This window comes from Salmo salar, chromosome ssa24 (assembly GCF_905237065.1).
Source record: "Salmo salar chromosome ssa24, Ssal_v3.1, whole genome shotgun sequence".
NCBI lineage: Eukaryota > Metazoa > Chordata > Actinopteri > Salmoniformes > Salmonidae > Salmo > Salmo salar.
In genome coordinates, this window is record NC_059465.1 from 41843623 (window position 1) to 41867867 (window position 24245).

At 44.0% G+C, this 24245-nt stretch overlaps 1 protein-coding gene and 1 long non-coding RNA gene across 3 annotated transcripts in view; one reads left to right on the forward strand and one right to left on the reverse strand.

The window, feature by feature from the left end:
- Positions 1-21879, forward strand: part of LOC123730419 (uncharacterized) — a 59374-nt gene extending 37495 nt beyond the window's left edge. Inside the window, exon 4 of the long non-coding RNA XR_006761818.1 lies at positions 21775-21879. This is a non-coding gene — a long non-coding RNA (uncharacterized lncRNA). The remainder of the gene's footprint in view (positions 1-21774) is intronic.
- LOC106593421 (GTPase IMAP family member 9) lies at positions 17733-21865 on the reverse strand. Of its 2 annotated transcripts, XM_045707035.1 has the most exons (6): positions 21791-21865; positions 20845-21516; positions 20591-20659; positions 20390-20464; positions 19740-19817; positions 17733-19646 (listed from the first exon to the last, which is right to left on the reverse strand). In XM_045707035.1, exons 3-6 carry the CDS (start codon positions 20595-20597, stop codon positions 18271-18273), a joined length of 1536 nt encoding a protein of 511 aa, XP_045562991.1. In that variant the 5' UTR covers positions 20598-20659; positions 20845-21516; positions 21791-21865; the 3' UTR covers positions 17733-18270. The 2 variants fall into 2 exon arrangements, with proteins under 2 accessions (XP_045562991.1, XP_045562992.1); XM_045707036.1 differs by lacking the exon at positions 19740-19817.
- Positions 21880-24245: the final 2366 nt, after the last annotated feature.

Here is a 24245-nt window from a genome sequence, read left to right on the forward strand (position 1 = left end):
GATTTAAATCATGTTTCCATATCTCAGTATCTTTAGTATCCTGTGAGGCAGATCAAGTTGCCCTATGGTCAGGAGGAGAGCAGCTTGTTGAAGGTTTTGGGGGAAACATTCCCCCAGATGAATCCAAGTGTAGAGGCCTTTAAGACAGACAGGAGGAGGAGGCTCGTTCTCCTACAACTGGACAGCATGTGTCCAGCTGCAATCAAATCAGCTGGACTATGGAGGTCTGCCCTGTACTGAAGATTGAAGGTATTTGATAGTTTATGTGTTAGGAAGGGGGAGGTAGATTGAGATTTATTATATCACATGATACATTTATTTTACCTTTATTTAACTAGGCAAGTCAGTTAAGAACAAATTCTTATTTTCAATGACAGCCTAGGAACAGTGGGTTAACTGCCTGTTCAGGGGCAGAACAACAGATTGAAGGTATTTGATAGTTTATGTGTCAGGAAGGGGAAGTAGATTGAGATGTATTATGTCACGTGATACATTTTTTACTTTAAAAAAAAGTATTTTACCTTTATTTAACTAGGCAAGTCACCCATCAGTTACTAGTCCAACGCTCTAACCACTAGGCTACCCTGCCTTCCCATAAATGGCAGTGGTAATGAATTAATTTTAAAATAAACTGGAATTCCCTCTGGATACAAACGTTAGAAAGTAATTGATCAACTGATTTCTTGTATTTTAATGTTAAAGGAAACTGTAAGGGAGGACAGAACCTCGGAGACAGAGACTCCACCTATGGAGACAGGCCTCCCTGTTGACTCACCTCAAGCTTCAATGACACTAGAGGTTTGGAACGTTAAATGACCTTTTCCACTTTTAGCATCAAATGATAAAGAATAATATTAGTTCTAGGATTCTCATTGTAACTTAACAATCAGAATGGCTTTATTTATTACTGTACCTGTATTGATTTCAGTCTCTAGTAGAAATGTGGGAGATACGACGTCTCCAAGACGAGGCCTACCATCTCTCGCTGGCTGCAGACCAGGAGAAAGTATGTATATAATATAGCTTAGTAAATCTGTTCAAATCACACATCATCGGCATTCCAACAGGAAACACTTACCTTTTCATACACAAAACAGATGAATTCAATACTTATTTTTGCCACAGGAGATGAAACGTCGTCGTTTTGCGGAGTGGGAGAGCAGGTGGAGGAAGGTAAGGGATTTCACCAAGTTGATATCATCTGTATATTATGTAAGAAATAAACCCAGACGTTCTGTACATTACCTTGGATATAATGGACGACGCAGCAGGACAAGGTGGAGCCGAGTCCCTTAATGGAGTTCATTTTACCAGGGTAATGAATAGAAAGGAGGTGTTTATCCTGCTTATACTACAGTTACCAAAGAAAATAATACTAAAGCACACATTTACCTGCAGAAATCCTGCTGCTGCTTGCTGCTACCACTACTATGCACTGGCTTCTTGCTCCCAGCACCACCCCAGCCTCCACCTGTTAGGTTCTGTGTTCCTGCCGGGGGCATTGGTATAGCTTACCACACTCACTGCCTGGAGGCTATTTTATATTCACGCTTTTGTTGGTCAATTTCTTCAACAGATGATCAGGTCTATATAATTATCAAACATACATTAGTAATGGAAAGGAAACACAGACTCTTTGTTTAAGTATTAAAATTCTCCTTTAGTAATACAATTGTAGGCAGAAGTTGGTACAGAGTACAGTATATGATAGCTCTCCCCAGGTTCTGCAAAATGTCTAAGACATCCTGTAACTCATATAGCCTCCCCAGTCCCCCTCGCGTGACTTTCCCTGGCAACAACATTTTAATAAATCTAACCTCCCCTGACAGCAGCAACCATCTTATCAGCAATTAAAAGCTCAGAAGTGGGTTTGACTGAACCTTGACCTTTCATCACAAGTATAGGGTCATAACAAGGTGAACGATTCCAAGCATCTTCTGACAGGTGTCTGTTTTCATCAGGCCTGCAGCAGCCTTGTGTTATCAGAAAACCAGTCGTATTGTCAGAACCTCAGATAGCCAGGTGGGGCCCAGACAGGAGGAGTATGAATGTAGGCTGGTTTCTACCTTCTGATAGTGTCTGAAGGGCACAACACTCAGAACAGGTGTTAATCCACACACAGAGGTCTCCTAGAAGAGGAGACCTTACAGTTTATCACAACACCATTTATTAACCCTTTAAAAGGTATGAGGTCTTGGTTTAACCCCTTCACTTTGCTTGGGCAGTGAGCTACCCTGAATGAGCAGAGCCTATATCACCAAGGCTTGCATTATTCATTACTAAATAAATGGTTAACCGTATTTCTACGTGACGTTTTCTTTCTGAACTGGTTTTAATGCCCAATCTAGAATTCAACAATGCTGTGGTATAAATATATTAATAACTTAACACTGACAGTAATGCATATTGTAGTCAATAGAGGAGAGAAGACAGAGGGTGGTCTCTCATCCAGAGCAGCCTGATGGAGTGCCCTTTAAGATCAAATACCAGGATGGGAGGGAGCGGATTAGGAGATTCCTGCTCTCTGAATCCATTCAGGTAAATCATTCATTTACTTGATGATAAACTCAGTACTATAAATGTACATTTCAGGATGAATTACAATTGTTAATGTTGGTCTTTTGTTATATAGATGTTGTTTGATTTTGTGGGGGAGGATGATGCCTGGAGTGAGGTTTTTACCCTCCAGACAGCAGCGGGCTTCACAACCCTGAAGAGAACCATTAATGGGGCATTGGAGGACCATGACATTAGGGGAGTCTACAACATTGTATGTGTTGTGGTTGTCTGTGGAGGATGTACAGGTGACTAGCATGACAATACTTAATAATAATATATTTCATGTTCGTATCGGACTACATTTGAACTACTTGATAGTTATAACCTTTGTGTGTGGTTGTTTCTGTCCATTTACAGGCAATCCTATCACCTCATCTCTCACCTGCCCCCTCCTCACCTCTCTCCTGTCACCTCTCCTCACCTCTCACCTCTCCTCACCTCTCACCTGTCCCCTCTCAACTGTCCCCTCTCCTCACCTCCTACCTGTCCCCTCTCCTCACCTCTCACCTGTCCCCTCTCCTCACCTCTCACATGTTCCATCTCAACACCTCCTACCTGTCCCCTCTCCTCACCTCTTGCCTGTCCCCTCTCCTCACCTCCCTCCTGTCCCCTCTCCTCACCTCTTGCCTGTCCCCTCTCCTCACCTCTCACCTGTCCCCCCTCCTCACCTCTCACCCTTCCCCTCTCCTCACCTCCTACCTGTCCCCTCTCCTCACCTCTCACCTGTCCCCTCTCCTCACCTCTCACCTGTCCCCTCTCCTCACCTCTCACCTGTCCCCTCTCCTCACCTCTCACCTGTCCCCTCTCCTCACCTCTCACCTGTCCCCTCTCCTCACCTATCTCCTGTCCCCTCTCCTCACCTCTCACCTGTCCCCTCTCCTCACCTCTCACCTGTCCCCTCTCCTCACCTCTCACCTGTCCCCTCTCCTCACCTCTCACCTGTCCCCTCTCCTCACCTCTCACCTGTCCCCTCTCCTCACCTCTCACCTGTCCCCTCTCCTCACCTCTCACCTGTCCCCTCTCCTCACCTCTCACCTGTCCCCTCTCCTTACCTATCACCTGTCCCCTCTCCTCACCTCTCACCTGTCCCCTCTCCTCACCTCTCGCCTGTCCCCTCTTCTCACCTCTCACCTGTCCCCTCTCATCACCTCTCACCTGTCCCCTCTCCTCACCTCCTACCTGTCCCCTCTCCTCACCTCTCACCTGTCCCCTCTCCTCACCTCTCACCTGTCCCCTCTCCTCACCTCTCGCCTGTCCCCTCTCCTCACCTCTCACCTGTCCCCTCTTCTCACCTCTCACCTGTCCCCTCTCCTTACCTATCTCCTGTCCCCTCTCCTCACCTCTCACCTGTCCCCTCTCCTCACCTCTCACCTGTCCCCTCTCAACACCTGTCACCTGTCCCCTCTCAACACCTCTCACCTGTCCCCTCTCCTCACCTCTCACCTGTCCCCTCTCCTTACCTATGACCTGTCCCCTCTTCTCACCTCTCACTTGTCCCCTCTCCTCACCTCTCACCTGTCCCCTCTCCTCACCTCTCGCCTGTCCCCTCTCCTCACCTCTCACCTGTCCCCTCTCCTCACCTCTCTCCTGTCCCCTCTCCTCACCTCTCTCCTGTCCCCTCTCCTCACCTCTCTCCTGTCCCCTCTCCTCACCTCTCTCCTGTCCCCTCTCCTCACCTCTCTCCTGTCCCCTCTCCTCACCTCTCTCCTGTCCCCTCTCCTCACCTCTCTCCTGTCCCCTCTCCTCACCTCTCACCTGTCCCCTCTCCTCACCTCTCGCCAGCCTCCTTTCCACTCACCTCCTTCATCACCAAACATTCCTTCTCATCACCCCTCAACCTGAGCGTCTTCACTCTTTTCTTCTTTCCACTCCTCACCTTCTAACTCATTTTCTCCTTCTCCCTCACCTTCACCTCTCTCATCTCCATCACGTTTCTTCTTCTCCCTTCTCCCAGGAGTTGTGTTTTAGTGGTGTGTGTGTGTTTTGAGTATTCAGGAGTTGTGTTTTGGTGTGTCTGTTTTGGAGTATTCAGGAGTCTGCTCCCTCTCCTCTCTCTCTGTGGGCGAGAAATAGAGAGAACGAAAGAGAGAAAGTGTGTGTGTGTGTGTGTGGGGGCATGGTGTGGGGGCATGGTGTAGTAGAGAGCAGAGCAGAGCAGACCCCAGGTCTCAGACAGCTCTCTGTGTTTCCTCTGTAAGGTCTGATTCTGATTGGTTAGATTAAACACATTACAGGAACTTTACAAGATGCTCCGCTTGGTGGCTGAATTTATAGCTGAAACTTTGCTTTGCACAAACTCTGCTTGACAGATCAGAACGTTACAGAGCGCTGAAAACATGACTGTCTGTACCAAACCTGTGAGCCAGAAGATGGGCTTTTAGCCAGATTGTTGTTGAAAAACGACATCTATATAGCATTATTGAAAGCAGAAAGTCAGTTACCCAAGCTAACATTCAACTACAGTACATAGAAACATCATTCTGGCACTATGGGGACACTATTTAAATCCAATGCCGTCAGTACAGAATGTCTCTTTTCAGAGTCCTGGTGGAGATGGAGAGAGCTCTCAGGGCCAGAGAGAGTGGGTAGTTGATGTTCAATGTAGTAGGTTACCATTTCATTTAAAGTGCATTGAGCCTCAGTGAAAAGCTCTGTAATAAAGATAATGTATTATTGTTAAGGTGTGGCTGCCACTTCCTGTCGTAGAGCCAGTGTTAGACTTAGACATACCTGTGTATAATGTCATCACACAAACCCCAGCATTCAACACACACAACCCCCCCCCCTGTCCTGAATAGACTGTGTGTGTGTGTGTGACAGGGACTCAGACAGGAAATCAAGAATATGCTTCATTGATGTTCGGAAGACAACTGACTTTAAATGAACATTTATAACTTTCATCAGAAGTAACTTCACAAACAATTATTATATATTATTTACAGGTTTCAGGAATTCCAGTGTCTTGACCCATGCTAATCCTGGTCAACAATCCAATAGACAAATATCCCACACACTCCAGATAATAACAACACCAAAAGTAGTGACAATGTTGACTTTTAGTCTCTCTCTCAATGACCTCATTTATATTCCACATGTCTGTACAATCACTTCAGAGTCTGGGGTCAGAAACCATGTGGAGTCTGGTCTGTAGACCTCTCACTCTCCTCAACATTAAATAACTCTTACGGACAGATTGGGTTGGAACCAAAGTCTCATGTGGACCACAAGACTGTGTTAGCTTCCACAAGTCTTCAGGTCTCAGATATGGTGACTATTACACCAGCTTGGTTCACCCAACCACAAGGAGGCATTTAAAGCTCTTAGGGAATAAACCTAGTCCTTAACTACAAATCACTTTCAATGGAGATTCTTAACCTGTTAGGGCTAGGGGGCAGTATTGACACGGCCGGATAAAAAACTTACCCTGCTGTCTCTCTCCTCTCTGTCTCTCTGTCACTCAGCTGTCTCTCTCTCTCTCTCCTCTCTGTCTCTCTGTCACTCAGCTGTCTCTCTCTCTCCTCTCTGTCACTCAGCTGTCTCTCTCTCTCCTCTCTGTCACTCAGCTGTCTCTCTCTCTCATTTCCTCTCCCTCTCTTTGGGAAAACACATTACTGAAACAATTAAAGTCATTTATATGAAATATTTGTGTGTTGATTCATTAACCGTGTGTTGTAGAGTGTAGTGATAGAACATACTAAGAGAAGCATGCAGTCTGGTGTCACGTCAAATAGCATCTCAACTCTCCATAGATCACCAGCATTATAAACTAGTAACAATCACAGTCATCAGGTTGTAATGAGATGGATCTTAGTAGGAGGGGATTGTTGCATCACTTGTACTGTTCCTGTTTAGTTTTACTGTCCACTGTCTATCCTTGAGGGACTCTCCAGTGTTTTGGCTGGAGGTGGTTGGAGTCCTCCTGTAGGTTAAACACACTCAGTAGAGAAACATGTTTATGAATGAATGGATGGATGGACTAGAGAGGAGGTCTAGGATCAAACATACAGTCTATGTGGATAAGAGAAGAAATGCAGAGTGTGTGTGTGCTTGTGTGCATGTGTTGTGTTTGTTTTAGGAGGGTGTGTGTCTGAGGAAGGTCAGTATGAATCTCTAGTGAGTGTGTTGTGTTTTGAAACCTTCCAAGCAATCTGTGGTTAGATTGAGCAGAAATCATCGTTAGCCAATCAACACCCACAGAACTGTTCTGAATTAAACTATGACTAACTCACCAACTTAACACAAAACAGACCAACAGCACATTACAGAGAGAGAGAGAGAGAGAGAGAAGAGAGAGAGAGAGAGCTCAGCCCTCCCCACCAAGAGACTAACAAGGGTTCTATAACAGAGGCAGTCTACCAGTGTGTGTCTCAGTAAGGTGTAAAAGTGATTGGCAGACACCAGCACTCATATTGTATGTTACAGTGCTGCTGGTTTATATGACTGAATGAGGTAGAAGGAGCCCAAAGGCCAGCAGATGGCAATGTTGACTCATTTCATCTTACCATTTACATTTAAGTCATTTAGCAGACGCTCTTATCCAGAGCGACTTACAAATTGGTGCATTCACCTTATGACATCCAGTGGAACAACCACTTTACAATAGTACATCTGAATCTTTTAGGGTGGGGGGGGGTAGAAGGATTACTTTATCCTATCCCAGGTATTCCTTAAAGAGGTGGGGTTTCAGGTGTCTCCGGAAGGTGGTGATTGACTCCGCTGTCCTGGCGTCGTGAGGGAGCTTGTTCCACCATAGGGGTGCCAGAGCAGTGAACAGTTTTGACTGGGCTGAGCGGGAACTGTGCTTCCTCAGAGGTAGGGGGGCCAGCAGGCCAGAGGTGGATGAGCGCAGTGCCCTCGTTTGGGTGTAGGGACTGATCAGAGCCTGAAGGTAGGAAGGTGCCGTTCCCCTCACGGCTCCGTAGGCAAGCACCATGGTCTAGTAGCGGATGCGAGCTTCAACTGGAAGCCAGTGGAGAGAGCGGAGGAGCAGGGTGACGTGAGAGAACTTGGGAAGGTTGAACACCAGACGGGCTGCGGCGTTCTGCATGAGTTGTAGGGGTTTAATGGCACAGGCAGGGAGCCCAGCCAACAGCGAGTTGCAGTAATCCAGACGGGAGATGACAAGTGCCTGGATTAGGACCTGCGCCGCTTCCTGTGTGAGGCAGGGTCGTACTCTGCGAATGTTGTAGAGCATGAACCTACAGGATCGGGTCACCGCCTTGATGTTAGTGGAGAACGACAGGGTGTTGTCCAGGGTCACGCCAAGGTTCTTAGCACTCTGGGAGGAGGACACAATGGAGTTGTCAACCGTGATGGCGAGATCATGGAACTGGCAGTCCTTCCCCGGGAGGAAAAGCAGCTCCGTCTTGCCGAGGTTCAGCTTGAGGTGGTGATCCGTCATCCACACTGATATGTCTGCCAGACATACAGAGATGCGATTCGCCACCTGGTTATCAGAAGGGGGAAAGGAGAAGATGAATTGTGTGTCGTCTGCATAGCAATGATAGGAGAGACCATGTGAGGATATGACAGAGCCAAGTGACTTGGTGTATAGCGAGAATAGGAGAGGGCCTAGAACAGAGCCCTGGGGGACACCAGTGGTGAGAGCACGTGTTGCGGAGACAGATTCTCGTCACGCCACCTGGTAGGAGCGACCTGTCAGGTAGGAGCGACCTGTCAGGTAGGACGCAATCCAAGCGTGGGCCGCAACAGGCTGCAACAGGCTGCAAGGCATGTTGCATATCGCATTCGGCCAATCAGGTAGCAGCAGTCTGTTTTTTCACCCCTGGTCTGATTGGCTGAACGCGATAATCAACATGGGACTATCATTATTCACTGTAGCATGGTGGTAGAAAAGGGTGTTTCATAAAGAAAGGATGCATATTTACCCTGTTTTTTCCCTGCCTTCTCACCATTAAATCGGGTTAAGGAGGAAATTGATGCCTTTGCATCCTGAATGGAGAATATTTTATGTATTAACCGATCCACGGGGGATGAGAGTGTATAGCCAGCTGCATACATTTCCTTCAGAGTATGTGAGCTGATTTGAGTGTTCAGAAATCCGGTTCATTGCTCACAGAGGGTTCTTGCACACTCCTTCAGCGCTCCATGTCCTTTGAGTTTGCATCCCAATATTACACTTTATATACATAACAGAAGACAGAAATATAACAAAACTGTTCTACATAAACAACACCAGATTAATTTGTTTAAATAATAATAGTCTCTATTGATTATGAAATTCTGAAAAATATGAATAACATTCCAGCCCGAGGCCAAAGAGGTGCTTTTGGTCATTAACACCAGGAAAGGGCTACCCAACACCCATCTATTTTGGTGACTACCTGGCCCTACCATTTGGTTTTGAAGTATTGAAAGAAATCCAGATGATTTGAATGAAAAGGTGACTGTAAGAAGCATTCATCATTTAAATGTTTCACTCTGTGTCGTAAAATTTAATAGGCTATTTTGTCGTATTAAACAACATATAAACACTAAATAGATGTCTCTCCACTCACACTCCTCCAGGACCAGATGTCTCTCCACTCACACTCCTCCAGGACCAGATGTCTCTCCACTCACACTCCTCCAGGACCAGATGTCTCTCCACTCACACTCCTCCAGGACCAGATGTCTCTCCACTCACACTCCTCCAGGACCAGATGTCTCTCCACTCACACTCCTCCAGGACCAGATTCCTCCCTCCTCCAGGACCAGATGTCTCTCCACTCACACTCCTCCAGGACCAGATGTCTCTCCACTCACACTCCTCCAGGACCAGATGTCTCTCCACTCACACCCAGGACCAGATGTCTCTCCACTCACACTCCTCCAGGACCAGATGTCTCTCCACTCACACTCCTCCAGGACCAGATGTCTCTCCACTCACACAGGAGCTGTGTAGAAAGAGAGGAGAGCTGCGAGGACAGGGAGGATGTTTTAGTCATTTTGAAGCTGAAGTCTCAGCCAGTGAGAGTGGAGATGTTGGACTGATGAATGGAAGTATGGAGGAAGAAAGAGAAGAACAAAAGGATGGACTGACTAATAGAAGTAAAGAATAAATAAATAAATGGATGTACAGATCAACAGAGAAGATGACTGAGTATTAACAGTAGAGACGCTGACTAGCGTCAGTAGCGATGTTGCTGCGTGGTGGAACTAGGTTCTCTCTGCTCTCCATCAGAGCCAGCCAGAGGAGTCTGTTTGTGAGGGAGAAAGAACAGAGAAGATGACAGTTTTAACAGTAGAGATGGTGACTAGCGTCAGTAGCGATGTTGCTGCGTGGTGGAACTAGGTTCTCTCTGCTCTCCATCAGAGCCAGCCAGAGGAGTCTGTTTGTGAGGGAGAAAGAACAGAGAAGATGACAGTTTTAACAGTAGAGATGGTGACTGGTGTCTGTAGCGATGTTGCTGCGTGGTGGAACTAGGTTCTCTCTGCTCTCCATCAGAGCCAGCCAGAGGAGTCTGTTTGTGAGGGAGAAAGAACAGAGAAGATGACAGTTTTAACAGTAGAGATGGTGACTGGTGTCTGTAGTGATGTTGCTGCGTGGTGGAACTAGGTTCTCTCTGCTCTCCATCAGAGCCAGCCAGAGGAGTCTGTTTGTGAGGGAGAAAGAACAGAGAAGATTACAGTTTTAACAGTAGAGATGGTGACTGGTGTCTGTAGCGATGTTGCTGCGTGGTGGAACTAGGTTCTCTCTGCTCTCCATCAGAGCCAGCCAGAGGAGTCTGTTTGTGAGGGAGAAAGAACAGAGAAGATGACAGTTTTAACAGTAGAGATGGTGACTGGTGTCTGTAGCGATGTTGCTGCGTGGTGGAACTAGGTTCTCTCTGCTCTCCATCAGAGCCAGCCAGAGGAGTCTGTTTGTGAGGGAGAAAGAACAGAGAAGATGACAGTATTAACAGTAGAGATGGTGACTGGTGTCTGTAGCGATGTTGCTGCGTTGTGGAACTAGGTTCTCTCTGCTCTCCATCAGAGCCAGCCAGAGGAGTCTGTTTGTGAGGGAGAAAGAACAGAGAAGATGACAGTTTTAACAGTAGAGATGGTGACTGGTGTCTGTAGCGATGTTGCTGCGTGGTGGAACTAGGTTCTCTCTGCTCTCCATCAGAGCCAGCCAGAGGAGTCTGTTTGTGAGGGAGAAAGAACAGAGAAGATGACAGTTTTAACAGTAGAGATGGTGACTGGTGTCTGTAGCGATGTTGCTGCGTGGTGGAACTAGGTTCTCTCTGCTCTCCATCAGAGCCAGCCAGAGGAGTCTGTTTGTGAGGGAGAAAGAACAGAGAAGATGACAGTTTTAACAGTAGAGATGGTGACTGGTGTCTGTAGCGATGTTGCTGCGTGGTGGAACTAGGTTCTCTCTGCTCTCCATCAGAGCCAGCCAGAGGAGTCTGTTTGTGAGGGAGAAAGAACAGAGAAGATGACAGTTTTAACAGTAGAGATGGTGACTGGTGGATCTCAGAGTGAGACATCTTATGACTGCATATCAGATAACTATCTCCATGATGCGACAGACCTGGAACATTGGGTTCTCCTGGACCTGGGGACTATCCAGAGCAGACTGACATGTCCTTCAGAACAAGGAACACTGGCCAACGCCTTCCCTCCACCAATCAAAGAGGAGTACGTACGCGTTTACCCACAAGTCTGTAGGGACCACTGTACTCTGAGCATAGAGCTGATGGACTGTGAGCTTACAGGTCAGTGACATCATCACCTGAAGACACCTGTTTATATATGCTTCATCAGACCATGGTCCAATGGGAAACCTTTATTTGACACCCTGCTCATACAGTTAGGACCAAAACAGTCATTCATTGTAATCAGATCAGCATTTCATGATGGTGTTTTGACACTAAAGTTCAGTTTGTGATTTCCAGATGTACTTGTGTGTCCAAATTAGTGATGTGTTTTAGTGGTTGGTGTACGGTGGCTCACACGGTCCACTTCATGACCACCACTTCCTCCTTCTCCTATTTCTTTACTTCCTGTGTCTCAGTGTCTGTCTATTGTTCTGTGATTCTGTTCATCCAGGCTGTTCTGAGCCTCTGGGTCTGAAGGGGGGTCAGGTGCAGCACTCCCAGCTAACCTTGTCCACTGTGTACCAGACCCTGGGTATGGGCCTGCTGGCCTGGACACCTAACAGAGCCAGACTGGACCACCAGGCCAAGGTCAACTTATGGACCACAGCAATCAATGACCACAACCTGTGGATTCAGGTATGGGTGATGGGGAGAGGTAGGAGAAGAAGGAGGGAGGAGTACTAGAAAGAGAGATCGTTTTTGAATTAATGGATGATCTCTCCTCCTTTGCTCTCTCTCCCTCCTCTCTCTCTCTCTCTCTCTCTCTCTCTCTCTCTCTCTCTCCCTCCCTCCTCTCTCTCCCTCCTCCTCTCTCTCTCTCTCCCAGGTAGACATGTTAATTCCCACTAAAGTATCAGGTATGGTGACTCAGGATCTAAGGACTTTGGCCGTGTCCAGTTTGTACGCTCCTATAAACTAGCCTACAGCAATGATGGACTGAGGTGGACTATATACCAGGAGGAAGCACAATACAAGGACAAGGTATAAACACATGATCATATGGATTGATTGAGTGATTGATTGATTAAGACACAGAAACAGAAAAGAGATCTCAGACATGAAACAGAGACCATTTATACCTGGTTCTAACATGCCTCCTTTGTCCTGATCTTATATAATAATAATAATAATAATAATAATGATTATAATATTTGCCTTCTTTTTTTACGTGCATAGATGTTACATATGGATGTCCCCAGCAGGAATCAAACCTACAACCTTTGGTGGTGCACTCTGCTCCACTGACTGAGACACATTTATGGAAGGATGTAGATGATTAAAAGACACATTATGATGTGATTGTGATTTTCCTGAACCCCTCTGGAGGTAGTCAGACATGCTTTGTGTCTGGATATCTTACAAGTGTAGACAGATGTGGAAAGTTAAACTATTTAAATCATCATTATCCTGCCTTTTAAAATCATTGTCAGGTGGCACCATTGACTTATGACATCAATATGTGTCTTAAATAAATACATTTTCTGATGTAAAAACAGCCCTCTGAAAGGACAAAGCTCCTCTAAATAACCAGAACATTTAAAAGGAGACATCTTACATACATCGTAAATGAAAAGTTACAACATTATTCACGCTATATTGTGAGTATCAAGGTATTTTTGGGGACAGAAAATGTAATCCAAAGTGTGCTTACTACTGTACAACATAACCACTGATATGGTATTTAATGATACTAATTTAACACAATATTGTTGAGGTAACATATACTATGTGTGATACAAAGCAACAAAACTCTTTCTATATAGTAAAACAAGCAACATAATACTTATATTTCTCTGTGTGTCTGTTTGGATATCAAATCAAAATAGTTGGAATCAAGTATTGGAGTCAGGTGTTGAAAGGACAACTGCTACTCCTATAGTCCTCATTGTTCCTCCTGCTCCCGTGTGGCTCAGTTGGTAGAGCATGGTGTTTGCAACGCCAGGGATGTGGGTTCAATTCCCACGGGGGACCAGTATGGAAAAAATGTATGAAATGTATGGATTCACTACTGTAAGTCGCTCTGGATAAGAGCGTCTGCTAAATGACTAAAATGTAAATGTAAAATGCTCCTCTGGTGGTGTAACAGAGACATCTGGTGGTCAGAGAAGGTTAATGCATGTCTATTTAATTACTCACCTATCAGTCACATGGACATCTGCATTCAGACTGATGCTCCATCACTTCCTCTGGTCTTCTCAAACTGCTTTCCTAGAGTAGTAGCAGTAGTAGCAGTAGTAGTCAGTAGGAAGTATTAGTAGTGTAATACCCTTGTTTGAACTAGGTATTGAGTTTGTTCTTGTTAAAACCAAGTAGTGAGTTTATAATTAATTGGTATTATATTTAAAAGGTGATTGAATTGCTCCTAAATTGTAATGTTGTTAATGCATTTCTTTTTGATGAAATATTGATTTATCCTGTTAGGGCTAGGGGGCAGTATTGACACGGCCGGATAAAAAAACGTACCCGATTTAATCTGGTTACTACTCCTGCCCAGTAACTAGAATATGCATATAATTGGCTTTGGATAGAAAACACCCTAAAGTTTCTAAAACTGTTTGAATGGTGTCTGTGAGTATAACAGAACTCAAATGGCAGGCCAAAACCTGAGAAGATTCCATGCAGGAGATTCCATTCCATGTGTTTCATCTTGGCTCTTTTTATTGAAGACTGAGGATCTTTGCTCTAACGTGACACTTCCTACGGCTCCCATAGGCTCTCAGAGCCCGGGAAAAAGCTGAACGATATCGAGGCAGCCTCTGGCTGAAACACATTATCGCTTTTGGCAAGTGGCCGATCAGAGTACTATGGGCTTAGGCGCGTGCCCGAGTCGACCCCATGCTTTATTTTCTTTCGTCTGTTTACCTAAACGCAGATTCCCGGTCGGAATATTATCGCTTTTTTCTGAGAAAAATGGCATATAAATTGATTTTAAACAGCGGTTGACATGCTTCGAAGTACGGTAATGGAATATTTAGACATTTTTTGTCACGAATTGCGCCATGCTCGTCACCCTTATTTACCCTTTCGGATAGTGTCTTGAACGCACGAACAAAACGCCGCTATTTGGATATAACAATGGATTATTTGGGACCAAACCAACATTTGTTATTGAAGTAGAAGTCCTGGGAGTGCATTCTGACGAAGACAGCAAAGGTAATAACATTTTTCTTATAGTAAATCTGACTTTGGTGAGTGCTAAACTTGCTGGGTGTCTAAATAGCTAGCCCTGTGATGCCGGGCTATCACCGAAAAGCTATTTTAAAATCTGACATATCGAGTGCATAGAGGAGTTCTGTATCTATAATTCTTAAAATAATTGTTATGCTTTTTGTGAACGTTTATCGTAAGTAATTTAGTAAATTCACCCGCAGTGTTCGGTGGGAATGCTAGTCACATGCTAGTCACATGCTAATGTAAAAAGCAGGTTTTTGTAATAAATATGAACTTGATTGAACAAAACATGCATGTATTGTATAACATAATGTCCTAGGGTTGTCATCTGATGAAGATCATCAAAGGTTAGTGCTGCATTTAGCTGTGGTTTGGGTTTATGTGACATTATATGCTAGCTTGAAAAATGGGTGTCTGATTATTTCTGGCTGGGTACTCTGCTGACATAATCTAATGTTTTGATTTCGTTGTAAAGCCTTTTTGAAATCGGACAGTGTGGTTAGATTAACGAGAGTCTTGTCTTTAAAATGTTGTAAAATAGTCATATGTTTGAAAAATTGAAGTTTTTGCATTTTTGAGGTTTTTGAACAACGCGCCACGGGATTACACTGGCTGTTACGTAGATGGGACGATTTGGTGCCACCTACCCTAGAGAGGTTAATGTATAAGTGAATAGTTTGGTTTACATTTAAATGTAAGTTTTGACCAATAGGGTCGCTCGTTAAGCTGTGGCCAATGGGAGAGTTGACCTGCTTAACGGCAGGCCTGAGGGGAAAAGAGAGGGAGAGAGACGTTGGGAGAACGGATGGATTTTTACATTACGACCGTTGGTGAAGAAAAATGATGAAAGAAGACGACAAAACTAGAACAAAACCCATACCTACTAAGACATGAAGGGAAATACCCATTTTACTTTATAAGAGTTGTTATCATTTTGTTAAGACTTACTAAAGACTGAAGCTACCGTCTCATCGTGGAGGTATTTGCTAGCCTTGAGGTTAGCCTAGCATCGTGTGACACCGAGAGAGAATCGCTTGGGAAAGCTGAACGAGTTCATGTTGCCATGGGGATATCGGTTACTGCTAAGGAGTACTGTCTGCATTGGTAGCTGTGCTTGCTGTGGACTTTGTGAGGAAACCGGCATGGAACTACCATACTTCACTGAGGGAATATCTACTAAGTAGTGAGTAACTACAACAGTGGGGTGCTTCTGGACTTTATGTGTGTCGTCGTTTTTATTTGAGCTCCAACGCGCGCCAACGGGTTAATTAATCAAACTTGAATTAATTTGGACACGGGTTGTGCACAACTTCATTGGGGTTTATTATTACTTTATTTATTTTGATGTTGTGCTATGAAAATGTAATAATACACATATTGAACCTTATATATGTTGTCTTGGTGGAGTGATTTATTGTTTCAATTTAATTGAATGCATGGGATAGTTTATCCTGATACAATAACAGAAACCTATAATCATTTCATCTGAAGTTAATACCCTATTGTCATAACCCTAGATAGTTTACAATAGGATATCTTATTGGAGATGTCCTTCTCACCTAACATCCCATGCTGTTGAGATACTCTACATAAGTTAATATTGTGAGAGTCATATTCGAGCCTGGTGAGAGGGTTACAGTAGTTAGTAGTAGCAGTAGTAGTAGTTGTAGTTTAGAGGTCGACCGATTATGATTTTTCGATACAGATACCGATTATTGGAGGACACTGTCACGGCCCCTCGGCAGTGCAGGGGCGGTTCCTCCTGCAGGCAGAGGAGGTTCATTAGTGATTGGACTGGTTCACTAACCTCTCTCTCGCTCTCTAACCTCACTAACCTCTCTCTCGCTCTCTGCTCCTCCAGGTATGATCCTGTTTTGTTTGTTCCTTTGTAGTTTTACATAGTTTCCACTCAGTCATATTCACACACACAGATTCACGCATCTCTGCACTTTACATCCACCCTACATTATGACATTTCCACACCTCATTCCTTTTTCTTTGTTTAAAGTTAATAGTTTCTGGTTTATAATAAAGAACCTTTTTGATTGGCCTATACCTGTTGTTCGTGTCCCCTCATTTTTGCCACAGGCTATGAGCAGGCCTGTGACAACCCAAAAAAGCCGATACCGATTAATCTGCCGATTTTTTTAATTTATTTGTTTGTAATGATAATTACAACAATACTGAATGAACACTTATTTTAACTTAATATAATACATAAATACTAACAATTTAGCCTCAAATTAATAATGAAACATGTTCAATTTGGTTTAAATAATGCAACAACAAAGTGTTGGAGAAGAAAGTAAAAGTGCAGTATGTGCCATGTAAAAAAGCTAACGTTTAAGTTCCTTGCTCAGAACATGAGAACATATGAAAGCTGGTGGTTCCTTTTAACATGAGTCTTCAATATTCCCAGGTAAGAAGTTTTAGGTTGTAGTTATTATAGGAATTATAGGACTATTTCTATCTATACCATTTGTATTTCATATACCTTTGACTATTGGATGTTCTTATAGGCACTTTAGTATTGCCAGTGTAACAGTATAGCTTCCATCCCTCTCCTCACTCCTACCTGGGCTCAAACTAGGAACACATCGACAACAGCCACCCTCGAAGCAGCGTTACCCATGTAGAGCAAGGGGAACAACTACTCCAAGTCTCAGAGCGAGTGACGTTTGAAACGCTATTAGCGCACACCCGGCTAACTAGCTAGCCATTTCACATCGGTTACACCAGCCTAATCTTGGGAGTTGAGAGGCTTCAAGTCATAAACAGCGCAATGCTTGAAGAGTTGCGAAGAGCTGCTGGCAAAATGCACAACAGTGCTGTTTGAATGAATGCTTACGAGCCTGCTGGTGCCTACCACCACTCAGTCAGACTGCTCTATCAAATATCAAATCATAGACTTAATTATAATATAATAAACACACAGAAATACGAGCCTTAGGTCATTAATATGGTCGAATCTGGAAACTATCATCTCGAAAACAAAACGTTTATTTTTTTCAGTGAAATACGGAACCGTTCCTTATTTTATCTAACGGGTTGCATCCCTAAGTCTTTTTTTATCTGCAAATTGGTGGCCAAAAATACAGATTACCGATTGTTATGAAAACTTGAAATCGGCCATTCCGATTAATCGGTCGACCTCTATTGTAGTTGGTAGTAGTTGGTAGTAGTAGTAGTTGGTAGTAGTGGTAGTAGTAGTTGTAGTTAGTAGTGGTAGTAGTAGTACTGTAGTAGTTGTAAGTAGCAGCAGTAGTAGTAGTAGTAATATCAGGTAAAGAGAGAGACTAGCCCAGTGTTGACAGCTCAGTGTCGACAACTCAGTGTTGATAGCTCAGTGTTGACAGCTCAGTGTTGACAGCTCAGCTCTGTACTGTAGAGAATCATCCAAGACAAACAATGTCCAAACACTGATGGCTTACAAAGTTACATTTCTTTATTTCAACAATATCAGTCTCATGTGGTATCAGAGTTCCATTGGGATAGATTGTAACTCAATATTAGGAAGGTGTTCTTAATGTTTTGTGCACTCAGTGTATATTTAAAGTTTCAACATGAAACAATATGATTGATTAAGAACAGGAAGTAGTGTGTGGTAAATACAGTATGGTTCTCTCTGGTCATTAGTAGACCTCCTCAAACACCGAGTAAAAGTCTCACTCAGATCTTTAGAGTTCTCAGGATCTGACTCCGCCCGCTGACCTCCTGACCCTCCACAACCCTCTCCATTCTAAAAGGCTGCAGTGCAAAGGTCAATAATCTACGTTGGTTTGGAATTCTGTCTCATCAAGATCTTTACAGACCTCCCTCCCCTCCTTCTCTAGACACTGTAGACTGGACCAGACATTATTCTGACCTGTTTCCCCCATGACCACCATGACCCATGGTCACTCACCACGGTACAGTGGACAGTAGACCTGGTCTGGTTCTACACATAGACGGTGATGGTGAATCATATCAGATTGTGGAGAAGCCAACTTGATGAGTTTCTCCTGACCCAGCCCAACATCCCTATCAGTGCCCTCTGACCTCTCCCCTCTCGTTCCAGTCTCTTCTGCAACACTGAGTGAGCTTCCCTGACCTCTTTCAAGTTCTGTCTTAGTCTCTCCATTTCTCCATCCTTCTCCTCCATATGTCTATTCTTCTCCTTCATCTGTCTATCCTTCTCCTTCATCTGTCTATTCTTCTCCTCCATCTGTCTGCTGAACTCTCTCTGCATCTTTGTCTGTGAGATCATCACGTTCCTCTGTAACTCACGTAGGACTATCTTCATCAGGTTTCTCTCTGCTTCAACTCTGGCCTCTCCTTCATAGTTCTCCATCATCTCCTCTATCTCCTGTCTGTGTCTCTCCTCCATCTCCCTCCTCTCATTCTCTCTCTTCTCTCTAAATCTCTCCAGCTTTCTCTCCATCTCCTCCCTCCTATCAGACTCCCTCTTCAGCTCCCTCTCCAGCTCTCTTTTCTTCTCCTCATCCCTCTCTTCTTTCACCTGTCTCTCCAGTTCACTGGTTCTTTCACTGAGTGTTCTGATATCTCCCTCATGTTCCTGGATCACTCCCTCTATCTTTATCAGAGAGTCCTGCAACTCCTTCTCAAGTCTCTCTCTCAAGTCTCTCTCGTCCCTCTGTTTCCTCTCTCCTCTCTCTCTCTGGATCTTTCCCTCCATCTCTCTAACCTGGTCCTCCGCCTCCTGGTAGGTCTGACTGCTGTAGAATCTCTCTCTGTTTCCTGCCACCATCTCCTCTACCTGCTCCAGCAGCTCTGATACCTGAGTGCCATGGGCCCTGTCCTTAATGTTGAGGACGTGGTACCTGCTCCCACTTTTCTCTACAAGCTGCTGGAGTTCCTGACTTCCTGCTTGGAGAAACTCCTCAATGCTCTGCTCTTTCAGGCCATCATCATGGGTGAATAGAATCACAGTGTGTTCCCAACAACCCTCCCCAAACATCTCCTCTATTCTCTCCAGCACCCCTCTCTCCTCCCCCTTAGAGGGCTCCACTGGTATGACCAGGAGGAAGGCGTGGGGTCCCGGGGCAGACAGACGGACACAGAGCCCCACATCCTGTCTCATCTCCTCCAGAGAGAGTCCAGGACAGAACCAGTCTGGAGTGTCCACCAGCACCAGCCGTCTCCCACACACGTCCCCCTCTCTCCTCTTACTCCTCTGGGTCACTGCAGAGGGGCTGGCCTGGGCCCCAAACTCCTCTCTGCCCAGGATGGTGTTTCCTGCTGCACTCCTCCCAGCCCCAGTCCTCCCCAGCAGCACCAGTCTCAGCTCAGACACACTGGGAGACACTGGGGAGTCTGGACTGCTGCTCTCTCCTCCCACTGCAACACAACACACAGCACTGATCAACACTCTGACTCTCTGGAGGATGTACAACAGTGTCAAATATAATATAATCTACATCCATAACTCACTATGTGGAGGATTAAACTCCATGCTGTTTGTCCTCCTCAGTGGAAGTGTGGGGTCTGTATCTGAGGTCTCTCCTCCCACTGTAACACAACATAGAGAACTGGTCAACATACTGACTCATCAGAGACACATTTAAAACATAGTATAAACAAACTACAAATACATTACACATCATAGTGAAATATAGATTATTGGAGACAATAGAGAATATCAAGATTGATGACAGTTTGAGACAACATTTATAACTCACTAAGTGGAGGATGGTCCACTATAGACTAGAAACAGTAGGAGACAACAGGACAATATTGATAACTCACTAAGTGGAGGATGGTCCACTATAGACTAGAAACAGTAGGAGACAACAGGACAATATTGATAACTCACTAAGTGAAGGATGGTCCACTATAGACTAGAAACAGTAGGAGACAACAGGACAATATTGATAACTCACTAAGTGGAGGATGGTCCACTATAGACTAGAAACAGTAGGAGACAACAGGACAATATTGATAACTCACTAAGTGAAGGATGGTCCACTATAGACTAGAAACAGTAGGAGACAACAGGACAATATTGATAACTCACTAAGTGAAGGATGGTCCACTATAGACTAGAAACAGTAGGAGACAACAGGACAATATTGATAACTCACTGTATGGAGGAAGCTCCTTGCTGCGTCTCCTCCTGACTGGGAGTATGGAACCTGTATCTGACGTCTCTCCATGTTCTAAAATAATAGAACAACCATTTAGAATGGGAACATTTACCTCAGTGACACATGAAGACACATAGACCTACTGAAGGGGAGTTCTGGGTTTCTATTGAAATGTTAAGTATCACATATCTCACTCACCAGTCATCTGGGCTGAGATCTCTCTTCTCAGTCTCTCTACCTCAGTCTTCACATCACATATCTGTTGAGCTGAAATAACAAAGGAGGACTAGGATCTGAATTCTGTGTTTTAGACTTTAGACAGAAATATGATGCAGAGGGAAAGTATGAAGTGATGGACAACAATATTCACAACTCAGTGGAGAGTCGACAATAACCTGAGAATTGAGGAAAGTACAGAAGACTAAATGTATTAATGGTGTGAATAATCTTACCCAGTTCAGCATTTTCATTGTTGACATCCTCCACCTGTTTGTCTCTTTCCTTTAACTGCTTCTCTCTCTCCTCTAGTAGGTTATCTTTCTCTTCTACTTCCTGCCTCCTCTCTTTTAGTTCCTTTTCTTTTCCCTCAACTACTTTGTCTCTCTCTTCCAGCTGTTTGTCTCTCTCTTCCAGCTGTTTGTCTCTCTCTTCCAGTAGTCTGTCCTTCTCTCCCAGTAGTTTGTCTCTCTCTTCCAGTAGTCTGTCCTTCTTTCAGTATTTGTCTCTCTCTTCCAGTATTTGTCTCTCTTCCAGCTGTTTGTCTCTCTCTTCCAGTAGTCTGTCCTTCTCTCCCAGTCTGTGGTTGCTGTCCTCTAGTTGAAGGTCTTTGTCCTGCAGTAGGACTCTGAAGTTCTCTACTTGGCTGTTCTTGTCCTGCAGGTTCTTTCTCAGTATCTCTAGTTGAATGTCTCTGTCCTTTAGTTGCTTGTCTTTCTCTTCCAGTTGGTTTTCTTTCTCTTCTAATAGTTTCTCCCTCTGTCCCATTATCTGGTTCTTCTCCTCCAGGAGTCTCTCTTTCTCTCTCACTTCCTGGGTCATATCATCCAGTTGGGTGTCTTTCTCCTCTAGTTGTTTCATCATCTCCTGTCTTAAAATCTCTTTTAATTCTTTTTCCATCTTCAACTCTGAGAGAGAGCAATTAACATATGTAATTGTTTGTTTGAATAAGTCATTTATTAATTCATTCAATAGTATGCCTATAAAGACATTATCATTTGATGGAGGTGGTACAATTATGTGTAATTATTTCCTACAGTCAACAGTTATCTGAGCTGAACCAATCATCAACTGGTCTATTGACTATTTGATACATTACAAATGAATTAGTCTGAAAAACTGAATGACATCACTCATGTTCCCTGATTCAACCCTCTCTCCTCCAGACTCTCTCATACTTACCAAGCTCACCAGCTGATGCCTCCCTCTTCAGCTTGTCCTCCTGGGTCTCATGTTGTAAATACTGTGATACTGATCCTATGGTGTAAAACAGAGAGGTGAGTTCTGTGTGGTAGACTACATCACTATATACAGAACAAACAGGACCAATCACATTTCTCCTGTCACTCAAGCCTCCTTCATGTAGGGACTGTGGGCACCAATGAGATCTGGTTAACTTCATAAATAATGTTGTTTTGTTATTGGCCTATCTCTGATCAAATTATTATTTTCATTGTTAGTGATAACCAGCATTGGGCTCTATGGCAGATACAGGATATTGTGACAGGAGGCAGGGTTCTATGGAATATACATTCAGTAGAATTTGAAGAACATCTGACATCTTTATCCAACCTACCTTGAGAACATTTGGGGAGAGTATTGATAAATGTAAAGAAACTGATTTAATTTGTAGCCTTGAAGAAGACACACTGCTGTTCACAAGGCCTGTAGTTTTTATAGTATCAGATTAACACTCTGGTCTGTTCTTTGTCTTGTGTTATTGGTTGTCAATAAACAAAACGGACAAATAAGTAATTACTCACCGAATCCTGATCATCCATTATCCAAGATGGAGAGTCATGAATAATGATCATGTAAAACAGAATGCATTAGTTATTATTGTTCGTTGAATTTCTATCTCATTACATAATTTAATGAAATACCATACATCATATTGGAATGACTGTTCATCACATTCATTACTAATGTACATCTAGGGAAAGAGATGTAAGCAGCACTACTATTTGAGCAGTCTGAACATGACTTAATGCTTCATAATAGGACATCAAGCTAAATTCAAGATGATTCTAAAGTTAGTATAGCAAATTTTGTGAGGACTATGTGAAATGTTGAGCTCCATGGCAGATATATTGTGGAAGGAATATGTGAAATGTTGACATCTATGGCAGATATATTGTGGGAGGACTATGTAAAATGTTGACCTCTTTGGCAGATATATTGTAGGAGGACTATGTGAAATGTTGACCTCTATGGCAGATATATTGTAGGAGGACTATGTGAAATGTTGACCTCTATGGCAGATATATTGTAGGAGGACTATGTGAAATGTTGACCTCTATAGCAGATATATTGTGGGAGGGCTATGATATGAAAATTCTGGATAATTTGAAGAACATCTATACATCTTAATCCAACCTACCTTGAGAACATGTGGGGAGAGTATTGATAAATGTAAAGAAACTGATTTAATTTGTAGCCTTGAAGAAGACACACTGCTGTTCACAAGGCCTGTAGTTTTTATAGTATCAGATTAACACTCTGGTCTGTTCTTTGTCTTGTGTTATTGGTTGTCAATAAACAAAACAGACAAATAAGTAATTACTCACCCCATTCTGATCATCCATTATCCCCTCTTTCCACTGGGATTCTCTGCCTCTAACCCTTTTACAGAGGCTGAGTCACTGGCCTACTGGTGTTCTTCCATGCCGTCCATGGGAGGGGTGCGTCACTTGAGTGGGTTGAGTCACTGACGTGGTCTTCCTGTCTGGGTTGGCGCCCCCCTTGGGTTGTGCCATGGCGGAGATCGTTGTGGGCTATACTCGGCCTTGTCTTAGGACGGTAAGTTGGTGGTTGGAGACATCCCTCTAGTGGTGTGGGGGCTGTGCTTTGGCAAAGTGGGTGGGGTTATATCCTGCCTGTTTGGCCCTGTCCGGGGGTATCATCGGATGGGGCCACAGTGTCTTCTGATCCCTCCTGTCTCAGCCTCCAGTATTTATGCTGCAGTAGTTTATGTGTCGGGGGGCTAGGGTCAGTCTGTTACATCTGGAGTATTTCTCTTGTCTTATCCGGTGTCCTGTGTGTATTTAAATATGCTCTCTCTAATTCTCTCTTTCTCTCTTTCTGTCTTTCTCTCGGAGGACCTGAGCCCTAGGACCATGCCTCAGGACTACCTGGTATGATGACTCCTTGCTGTCCCCAGTCCACCTGGCCGTGCTGCTGCTCCAGTTTCAACTGTTCTGCCTGCGGCTATGGAACCCTGACCTGTTCACCGGACGTGCTTGTTGCACCCTCGACAACTACTATGATTATTATTATTTGACCATGCTGGTCATTTATGAACATTTAAACATTTTAACTTCATTTTTGACCATGTTCTGTTTTAATATCCACCCTGCACAGCCTGAAGAGGACACACTGCTCTCTGTTTCCCCTAGGTTTTGGCCTTTAGTTTTTCTAGTTTCAGTTTAACACCGTCTCTTCTGTTCCTTTGCTTGCTGTTTGGGGTTTTAGGCTGGTTTTCTATACAGCACTTTGAGAATATCAGCTGATGTACGAAGGGCTATATAAAAATAAATTTGATTTGAATTTGAAGATGGAGAGTCATGAATAATGATCATGTAAAACAGAATGTATTAGTTATTATCATTACCTTCAAATCACCATCTGTCACATGATC